At 40.8% G+C, this 11,408-nt stretch overlaps 1 protein-coding gene across 7 annotated transcripts in view; it reads left to right on the forward strand.

Annotated features, from left to right (window-relative positions):
* The window catches only part of foxp2 (forkhead box P2), a 104,238-nt gene extending 93,100 nt beyond the window's left edge, over positions 1-11,138 (forward strand). For 6 of the 7 annotated variants that reach the window (XM_032504855.1, XM_032504852.1, XM_032504851.1 and 3 more), the window contains 4 exons: positions 1,081-1,202; positions 1,472-1,541; positions 2,521-2,846; positions 7,381-11,138. In XM_032504855.1, coding sequence (XP_032360746.1) covers positions 1,081-1,202; positions 1,472-1,541; positions 2,521-2,846; positions 7,381-7,525 — 663 coding nt within the window. In that variant the 3' untranslated portion in view covers positions 7,526-11,138. Of the gene's footprint in view, positions 1-1,080; positions 1,203-1,471; positions 1,542-2,520; positions 2,847-4,156; positions 5,644-7,380 lie in introns of those variants that run through there. The other variant, XM_032504854.1, reaches the window with a different exon arrangement.
* Positions 11,139-11,408: the final 270 nt, after the last annotated feature.

Here is an 11,408-nt window from a genome sequence, read left to right on the forward strand (position 1 = left end):
CACACACACACACACACACACACACACACACACACACACACACACACACTTTCCTCTCTCTCTTCTTCTCTCACCCAGAAGCTTATTAGTTCTTACTATATAGCATGCATAATAAAACTGCTCATTTGCTCATTAATATTAAAATTATCATATTCAGAGCCATGGGCATTAAGATCAATCAAATCCTGGGATTTCAGGTCAGATGCGAGATCTGCTTATGAGTTTTTTTTTTTCTTTCTTTTTTTTATCCCTTTTTCCTGGAGAAAGAGCAGTACACACCAATCTAAGGCAGATGATAAATATGAGAGGCAGGGATATTAAAGCCAAGGTTATTATTTGTAGAGTCTGATGCATGTTTTAATTATGGTCATATGGTCATAGTCATTGAAAAGGGCTTTTTTCTCGTATGGTTTTCCTTATTTTGTAATTAATGAAAAGACCTTACTGGTTTATTGTATGAAAGATATGTCCTGTTTAAATTTAAATACAGCTTTGATAATACATTTGAGAGCTGATTGTGTCATGTAAGCGTGTATTCGACACCCAATGTGACACTACGTGGAGAATATTTGGACATATTCAGTAGATGTCAGATACAGTTCACCTTAATCCTACTTATTCTTGTATGCTCACACACTCTCTTAAACACCCACACTCACACACATACACACACTGACACAGGGGCCTCCTGATGACTGTCTTTTTTCTTGCAATACTGTCATCTTTAAAGCGACGTGTCCATTAAGAGAAATGCTTTTCTGGAGCAGAAAGGGTTACTGACATCACCATTATCAAGGCCGGCATTACCACTTCTGTCACCACCATAAGCCATTCGCTATGCTGATTACCTCCTTTTAGCCTACTTACTCTGATTGATATGTACTGTGTGCAGGACTTGTAAGAGCATTCGCTCTCACTCAATTTTTACTAATTAAATCAATGGTGCGTGAATGTTAAGAATTTCTTCAAAATGCAAGAAAAATCAATTTCCAAGCCTCGTTTTTTTTTCTTGATGGTTAATGAATGAATATGATTCGTTTTACCTCATCCCTCTGACCTGTGTGCCACGTCTCTCTGCAGAACGCCGTTCGCCACAACCTCAGTCTGCACAAGTGCTTTGTGCGTGTGGAGAACGTGAAGGGGGCGGTGTGGACCGTAGATGAGATGGAGTACCAGAAACGCAGGTCGCAGAAGATCACAGGGTACGAATTATTTCACCTCTCCTTACATCTAGATCTAAAGGTCGGTGACATCTAGGGGATCAGAGAGCCCAAATTCTGACTTCTCTTTTTGTCAAACACACCTCTCTTTGTCGCCCTCTTTGTCGCTTTAATTATACCCATTGTACAGGCTTCCTGCTATGCAATTTGTTCTTTAGTTACTAATAGGTTATATATTTTCTGCTCAAATTGAAAACATTATTATGTAAGTTTTAGCATGAACTAATATCATTTGTTTCCTTCCAATGTAGAAGCCCATCACTTGTCAAGAACCTGCCCTCCAGTCTTGGTTATGGAAGTGCACTAAACGCCAGCTTACAGGTATGAACCAAAAGCCTCAGAACACCTCTGACTCACCAGCTGCCTGTTTATTTGACTGACAGCTAGAACTACTGCCTGTCTGATTGTCCAATTGAATGACTGAATGGTCGGCGTGAACAATAGAGCTCAACGTTAGTACGCATACACATAAGAGCAGGCAAGTTTTTTTTCCAATTCAGACTTCTGTCTCTTTCTCTGCTTGTGTGTTTCTGTATCTCTTCTCTCACACCTTCCTCTCTCTCATCTTCTCTCACACCTTCTTCTCTCTCATCTTTCTCCTTCCCCCTCTCTTTCCTGAACACCGTCAGACTCAGAAGGCCACCCTGTGGTCAAAACAGGAAGCAACTCTCCCTCTTTCTTTTCAGTCTTTTTCCCTCCTTTCAGCTGTGGCAGCCACTCCAGATTGATAGTGGCATGTGCAAATGCAAGGGCATGTGCATTAATATTTATCTAAGCTGTCATAAATGATTTGGCTTCATAGTGTACACCGGTGAGGTGCTCATGGCAAAAACTTTAAAAATTTAATCACTGTATATAACTTTAATGCGCAGCAGGCGAAAGTGTCAGGAGTTTTTATTATTTCAATAAGTTTTGGGTGACTTTTGTTTTTAATAGCCACACCACACAAGGGCATATGAACAGCAGCTGGGGGAGGTAGTTGTCAGCAAAGTATCTCAGGGGGAAAAATAGCCTGCAACAGAATAAAAAGACTTTAGCATTAGACATCTGTGTTTTAATTATTACTATGTTAAATCATAGTATTCTCTTACCTGCCTCATTTACCTCTTGTATTAAGCTTCCACTCTCTCCTTCCATACACTTTACCTGCCTCCTTCTTTTTACACTCTTGAACTCCTTTACCCGTTTTGACATGATTATGCCCTCTTAAGCTTCGTCCATCTTCATTCACCCCTTAATGTAACCTTCCTTTATACTCTTATCCTCATTGTGTATTTCTCCTTTTTTCTCTGTCCTGCAGGCTGCCCTGGCAGAGACCTCCCTGCCTTTGCTGGGGACCCCCGGCCTCATGACCAGCGGCTCCACGATGGGAGGCAGCTGCCACGGCCTACTCGGTGGAGACCCGTCCATCTTGACGGGTGGAAGTCCGCCCGGGTTGTTGGGAGGGAGTCCACCTGGACTTTTGGGCGGGAGTCCACATGGACTGATGGGGGGCAGCCCCCCAGGTAGGCTGAGCGGCAGCCCCCCCACCCTGTTGCATTCCGTCCACGAGGGTCTCAACGGCTCACTTGACCACCTGGACACCAACGGACACGGCAGCCCCGGATACTCCCCACCAGTACACATGTGAGTACCTACAGATTACACCTGCAACTGATACTGCATATGTGTGTCTAGTACTGTATGCATTGCTGCCACACACAAACATGAATGCATAATTACATGATAATTAGGGCTCATTATTTTTATTTTTGGAATGTAATTTGTTGGTGGTAATATGATTATAATGAAAAATTAGTCAAAACAAAGTTGTCATATGAAAATAAGATTGTTAACCAACAAAGTGAACCCATTAACCCAGACTCCCTTCTTGCTCACTCACTGCAGTATTTGAGAAATAATTGTATCATACGCAGACTCGCACATCTCAGGTTTGGCCGAGAATGCAAGCACATGTTCAACCCCCCCACCTCCACTCCTACACTGAATTCACTCGCTGTCCTTATGCCCTTTGTTAGTTTAATTGCCTGATATTTAACCCACAGTACCACTATGTTCTTCAGTATGCCACGACCCGAGGGCAAGGTTCAGTTTCCAGTATGTATTATATCACAAGCAGACTTCCCCCTCTGTCTCTGCTGTGGTAATTTCAATTGCACTTTGCTAATACCTGAGGTGAGCTTGACGTTTTGATAACAGTTAGCATTAATTCTATAAATAGGCTCTCTTACACATTCATCTTTAATTACACCACTGTCTGCAATATAGGGATTTGGCTGCTATATTTGAATGCCAGACTGTATCTATTAGTATTGAGCAAGTGTAACATTAATTACTTTAAAAAAAAAAAAATCTCTCCCTTTCTCATCTCTTTTTAATGGTGCTGAGAGAGAGAGTGTGTAAAAGGAAAAAAAAGAAAAAAATCTCATGTGAGTTTTAAGAATGTCTGAAACAGCCTGAGCCAGTGATGCCACACGGGTCTGCGTGAGTGCTCACTGTGGTGAAAGTAGCATGCAGGGAAACACACACACACACACACACTCTTACGAGGCACATTCTGAGACAAACCGAAATTACACGTTCATGATTCTCATCCACTGTCCATCAATGCTCATGTTGCAAAGTAAGCCGACATTAGCTAACCACTTCTGTAATGGATAAAGGATGCACTCGGGCTCCGTGCCTCTCTTTGAGTGTATCTGTGAGAACAGAACAGTGTTTGCTTAGCCCTACTAGACGTCTATACATTAATCTATCCGGACGTGTTTACCCCTCTCCGAAATGGGGTGTTAAGTGGAGCAAATCTGCCCAGCTCGAGACAGAAACCACGCCACTCCCTCAGGTCATTTAACTTTTAGTAACCGGACAGCATTGACTTTCTCTTGCTTGCTTGCTTGCTTTCTCTTCTCCCGGCTATGCCTTTTTGACACCAACAGTGAGTGGCTATGGAGGAAGAGATGCATCCATCCATCCCTCCCTGCTTCCATCACCGCCTGCCTTTACACAGCCTCGACAGCCTCAAAATGGAAGAAATGTGTTTTCCATGACTGGCTTTTCCAGGATGTTGTTTAAATAATGGAGTGGCTTGTAGCACTAAACTAAATAGAACATCGCCTTAAAGGCCTTTCTCAAGAGAGGACTCCTCAGCACAACCAAGTCAATCCAACAATTAGACAAACCACTGCTTCCCCTCAGCGTCTGAAGGTTAATGCTATCTGCTTAACCGCAAACCAGATGGCCCCAGGCCATGCTGAGTGTGCGTGTGTGTGTGTTTGCACTTGTGTGTATGCATGTGCAATACACTCATTCACGCCCTAAGGGCTATGCTTAAAAGAAATAGTACTGTACGCCAGGAAGGACTGCGCTGCTGTGAATTTAGGGTTTCCAATGTGAGCAAATTAGCAACTTCACACAAGAAGAAAATGACCAGAGTAGAATATTTATTTCTAGAAACCAACGTCATGCTGTACTCAGATAAAAGCGGGAAAATAATCAATTTAATATAACTATATTTTGTCTTGCGCTATCACATCTAATACTTTGGTGACCACCCCTCTTTGATGTTAGTTAATGAATCACAATGAGATGTTATGAATGTCTTTGAATGCCCCCTCAGTCCTCACCCATGCCTTCGCCTGCCTTTCTTGCCCCACACCACCTCTCCTGTCCCCCAACCTACCATTAGGCCCGTGGACTAATTACCTTATTTGCATCCCTGACATACCTCTGCATGATTGCTGGTGCTAATCTCCAATTGATGGGAGAGCAGGCATCTCGAGAGCACGCACACATACACGCAAAGCACCACATATTTATTTCACCGCAAAGTCCAGCGTTTACTCCGGAGTGACTCAATAATGGCAGCTGGTCATTAAGTACTAAATGGCTCATCCACATATTTCAATACAGTGTCAGAAAGCTCAGGCCTGTGAATATGGTCCTGCATATTTTTCTTCAAAGCTCACACAAACAACTTATGAGCTGTAAATCAGAATAACAGAGGAGTAAGGAACATTGGTAAGGAATATGTACAGGTTTAATGCATGGTGTATAATGCATTATATATGTGGTTGTAAGCAGAGTAGTGTTATTAATGCATTTGTCAACAATAAAAAAATTTCCTATGGGCTCCCACAAGTGGAGGCTGGTACGTAAACAGATAATACTGAAAAAAATGAAAACACAGTTGTAGTAACGTGACATTTTTATTCATAGAAACTGCAATTGTTGACAACTGATGTACATTTAATAATCACGTATCCATTCCTTATAGTTGGTACAACTACGTTTTAATGTGTTATAAACCATTTATTCAATGTTTGTATGCTGCTTATGAATACAAAATAGAGGGACTTAAAGCAAAGTGTTACTATGGACTTTTATCAACCAAATCATTTTGGTGGTGGTTTCAATGTTAGGCTTAGGAAAATATTAAAGATAACTATATAAAAAAATCAAACAAATGTTTTATCATTTAGTCTCTAAAATGCCATCAAATAGGTTTTGTCAATAGTCCAAATGGAAATATTAATGTAAATAACTGTGGCCAATACCCACATTTGAAAAGCTGAAGACAGAGAATGTTTGGCATTTTTCATCATCCATGGATCCGAGACCTCTTAGCATCTGTAAGTATTTTATTAAGGGTCATGAAAGAATTAAAATGAGTACGTTCTGATAACATTGCATTTTACAAAACAAAATCAGCAGTGAATTCATTTCTTAATAAAAAAAAGTCTTTTCATTCAGTAGATTCAGCAGAGATAGTGTGTTTCTGTTTGTGTAACCTCTGGCCGAGGCGTTTCTCTTTTGCCTCTCACTGCCTCCATGAATCTGAGGTGCAGAAACCGTCCTATTCATCCCTCCGCTTGCATCCTGCTAAGATCGGCCTCCTCTCTTCATCCCACCACATCAGCATTAATTTACAGTATTTGGCTCTGAATATTAAAGTCATCGGTACCTTTTAAAATTCCTTTCAAACTCAAAGGGCCCCCGCCCCTCCCCCCCCCTTCCAGGAGAGAGGCTATGAGACGCGTCCTAACGTACCACCACTTGATAAGTCTCCCTGTCTCTCCCCTCTCTCCTCTTTCAAAGTCTAGGGGGATTTTCTGATGCATCCGATGTGTCAGAAATAATTAGGTTTTGTCAGATTTATCATCGTGGCACAAACCCCTTTCCCAGACTAGGGCCCCAGAACATGTTATGCCTTGTTTGTGTGTGACAGCATTATTATTCTTTTTAGTCGCCCAACACTTTTCTTCTTCCGCCCACTTCTCTGTTGTTCTGAAGGCAGAGGCGTCCTGCTCACTGCTGCTGCTTCCTGCCCAGCGCTTATTGACAGTGGCTAAAGATATTCATCCATTTAGAGTTAAAAACATGTATCATGGTGTCCGAGCGAACTGCCGGGGCTGAAGTTGATTAATGGCAGAACCTAGCTGCCGGTTTTTCCTCTTGAGGAGCGACATGCACATCCCCTGCATATTAACGAGTGGCTGCGCTTTCTATTAACTAGATAAAAAAGCCTCTCCTCTGCCTTTGCTCCAGGGGGCTCAGGGATGAGAAATTCTCCATTATTTATCATGTGGCCTGTTCCCCCCCCCCTTCCATTTTTTTCCTTTTTCATGTATTTCAACCTGGTGTCATCAGTAAACTTTTAAATGCCAAACATGTCTGGAACATCACAGCTTATCAGCCTTACAGAGGCCATGTTTTTCATGCAATTTTCATGCGCTTACTTACAGTAGACGTGAGGCATCATGTCGAATTAGCGTCTCGCAAACAACATGGTTGTTACCCTGACTAGGTAATGCATGTACGGGCTGTTATACGCCTGTTTTTTGATACAACAAAATATTTATCTGTGAGCTGAACACCACATTGTGTATTCCATGTGCAGAAGAGGGAATTAAAGACTATAAACCCTTTTGCTCTTATTATATATTATTATTTTGTAGTGGTAATAATTAGCATTTTCTTACTGTTTAATTTTGCCGGTAATTTAATAAAAATAATTATAATACATCAGATTTACATGAGTCTTTTCTAGGTACAAAATCACCTGATTTCTAATGGGGGGGTCAAACAAGTACTATTGGCTGCAGGAATTTGTCACAAAACATAACAAAATCTGACATTTATCGTCAATGTGATTGTGTCACAGGCCACCCATTCACGTGAAGGAGGAGCCACTCAACATGGATGACGATGACTGTCCGATGTCACTGGTGACAACAGCCAATCACAGTCCAGAGCTGGACGATGACCGGGAGCTGGAGGAAGGGAACTTATCGGAAGACCTGGAGTGACTAGGATACAGTTTTTGGTCGACCTTTCCCTTCCCCCAGCCGCACTGTTTCTCTCACACAGACCTCCTGCAAAACCAGAAACCACTCCACAGTCCAAGCAACCACAGCTGACTCTCTCTTCTGTCTCTCTCACCACTGGGACTATTTATTGAGCATGCATCCGGAAGGAGACCGGTCCAAAGGAACTCTTTGTTGCAGCCCTTTGGGATCCCCAAACATGACAGGCATGAGATGTCTGATTAAAAGAATTAACTCTTTGAGACCTATTTCATTAGAGATGGCGTGGCCACATACAGTACAAGGATGATAGACTCATGGAGGGGGGGTGGGGGGGACATGAAACAAATGAGCAAATCATGTTCCGTTGAAAGCTAGCGGCCTCATATACTGCCAAAAAGGAAGACGTTTTATGTTTGTGAATAATCCAAGCCCCAGTAGTTGTTAATGTCTAGAGACAATTGCTGGTTCAATTCAAGTTGTTGCTCTGTTATCATTTGCACAGGAGTAGTCTCAGAAATTTTTGTCACTGCCTGTATGTTGCTACTATTATGAAAACAGTATATAATTTTTGCTTCTTTTTTTTTTACCATCGTTAATTTCAAAATCTGATTTTTAGACACCACCAACTGTATATGCCATTCCCTGAATCACACCAGTAACAGAACTGCGGTACCAAGACCATTGTTGCAGCTGTCCAGAAAAAAAAGAAGAAAGAAAAAAAGTTGGCTTCCAGTCTAATATCTATTTGTGGAAAAAAAACAACTGGAAATGAAGTTGGGGGGGGGGGGGATAATAGTTTGTATAAAGCACCATTTACAAAACAAATGCATTTCTGCATAATTTTCTTCTTGCTGTTCTGCTTACCTCCTCGTTCTAAAGCTTTGTCTACCTGCAAACAGTCACAGGCAACAGCTAGAAACCAAAGCCAACACTAGCAATGGCCAATAGCTTATAGACAGAAGCCACCAAACTCCTCTTGGTCCGTCTTCTGTGACTTTAAACTAGTACAAAGAGAAGCTTTTGTTCCGCAAACTACCTTTGAATAACCTCTGGGATTGTTTCATTTAGCCCTATACAAAGATGATCACGAGAAAGAGAGGGGGGGAAATAAATGCTGATTTTGATGTGTAATTTGATAACTCACAGAAGTCCACTGTGGAGATGTTCTGCCAGACGTACTGTAGGTAAAAGGTGATGTGATATTTGAACTGCAGGCATTTTGTGCTGGTGATTTGACTGGTAGAGAGCAGCTAACTGTAAAAGTGGATCATGACCAAAACAAAACATTTGTGTATTCAATGGAAGTGCAGAAGCATTGTTGTTTTGCATATATTTTTACTTTGTGTTATGCATTACACATCAGACGTCATTGTTTTCTTTTATTTTCATGATTTTTTTCTAACCTGGTGAATATGTAATGTTCTAAGTGGGACTGTCAAAATAATGTCACGTCTTATTTCCGTGGCGGTTTTGTTCCGAGCCGCGTTGAAACCGAAACTGAAAACATCGCTAACCAAACATGAAAAATATCTAGTGAAGCCAAATAAGTCATAATTTCAAGTTGATATGAAATGGCTTGGTTACCATGTAAAAGCAAATAATAATAGCCATTTCAGAAGAGGATATCTAAGGTGAAAGGTAACCTTTTCTAGGTGATATTTGCTTTAACGTCATCAAATACTCATTGTGTGGTTCCTAGCTTCTAATTTCTATATAGATACAACTAGTGTTAGCACTGATGTACTCTGTATAGGTAACCAGCTTTTTTATAACACACTTGGTATTAAACCAGACTAAAGAGAAGTAGTTATTGTGGAGACTACGCCCCATCATTTCCTTCACAGCTAATGTCATCTAGAAAAGTGTTGTTGCTTTAAAGGTCATTTCTGTTTTCAGTAAACCAAAGTTACACAAAATTCTGCCTCCTCTTGTATGGGATAAAGAAATGCTAAAACAACCACACACATTCACACACACACACACACCCTGTCAGTGACTAGCTTACATGCGCACAAACGGACACACACAGACCCTGAGCTTTTGGTCTGCCAACCTTCTTGTTTCGGTTTAGCTCTCCAGCTGCAGAAAATGTATGCTGTCAAAGAACCGACGAGTGGCTTTGTATTGTGCTGTAACGACCAAAATTTCCACTGTGCATATGTTGTTTTCTAGTGTGGTGCCAAGCCAAGGAATTGGCTGTAAGAGCTTAAAACACAGACACGTGCAGTACTGTACAAACACGCAGCATGTGAAGTACACACACACACACACACACACACACACACACACATCCATGCCAGTTCCACGTCAAGAGGTTACTGGGCCCAGGAACAAAGCTTATCCCTTCATACTTAGCTGGAGTCAGCAAAATGACTTGAAGACGACGTTCTTAATAATCTTATCACACCAAATAAAAAGGACACTGCGTCTTTCTTTAAAAAAGAAAAAAGAAAAAAAGGGTTCTCCCACTCACCCAAAAAGGCTTTCTAAAAGCTTCTACCTCTGCACAAGAAATTCAGAACAATTATGACAGATTGCACGAGTTATTAGAATGCCACAAGAGCTGTTACATTTTACTACGCTTGTCTCATAGGACGTGGCTCAAACCAACGTTTACATTCCCTGCGTCAAGATATGGAAGATTTGCATTGTAATAGGTTGTCCTCAAACATTTGTAGAATGATAATGTATAGATTACCTGTAAGGGAATATTGTGTTTTAAAAATGCATGTCAAAAAATCATTTGGTGGACTGGAAACAAGAACCAATAAAAAGAATATAATAAAAATCATCGGGACGATGGCCTAAATGTACGTACAATGCATAGGAGTGCGTTACCTCAGATATACTGTTTTGGGAGGGATAAAACCTGTCAGCCACAGAATGCATATTACCTGTAGATTTGCATGGGTTTTGTATAAATTAAGTAAAAAAAAAAAATGTCTAAAATAGTTGCTTGCACATAATACCAGAAAGACCTCCAGAACTGCGATCTGCTCCTCCACTAGATTTTAGGATTGTCTGGATTTTCTGGGTTGATTTTGTCTGTATTTTGATAACTGTGCATACTTATGTAAAAAAATGTTGGTGGACCCATAAATTTACCAGACTTTTTTCTAAGAGGAAAAAAAAATCTCAGTGTTTCTTTTCTGACTTACCTGAATTTTTACTGTTTCTCTCTCATTGCTCGCTAAGAATAGCAAACCTGCTTTTTCTGCATCTGCTTTGCGTAGCTGTAAGGCTTAACCTAATGTGTGTATTTATTGCTTGTACCTCTGTGCATACTTTATGAAGCATTATGTCTGGCAGTTGAGTCATGTATCCTTTCTACTGCTATCCTCTAATAATTGGGAATATGATCCCCCTATGTATACAGTAAATTGGGACTGTAGCAAACATATGTTTATGTAATTGGTGAAAACTTTTCTTTGATTTAATTTCCTTTTGAGATTCAACTACTTTTTTTGATACTTTTCATTACTGTGTACTGTGTCCATACGTTAAAGGTTCTCTGACATTAGAAGGTCATGGTTGAGAATTGTAACAGACGTTATTATTTTCTGTATTCATGGCATTTCACTGCTGAATAAAATAAAGGACCAAAACTTGGAAATTTGAAAAGCAACTGTCTACGTCCAGCATCAGAGAGTACATTTTTCCCTCCACTGTTACACATATATCTCTAATTCTACAAAGGCGCAGCCATTAAAATTGAGCACATTTTAACGTTTCAGGAGCTGCTTCTTCCGAGATGTGAAGGAAGGTCTTGGAAAAAAAACAATTAAAGTTTAATGTATATGTTACAGGGCTTTGTTCCAGTTTCCAGCACCTAGAGTCTTGTTTAGACGTGTGGGACAAGGCAGTGCATTGCCCACCCCTCTGG

Source organism: Etheostoma spectabile, chromosome 23, assembly GCF_008692095.1.
Source record: "Etheostoma spectabile isolate EspeVRDwgs_2016 chromosome 23, UIUC_Espe_1.0, whole genome shotgun sequence".
NCBI classification, from domain to species: Eukaryota; Metazoa; Chordata; class Actinopteri; order Perciformes; family Percidae; genus Etheostoma; species Etheostoma spectabile.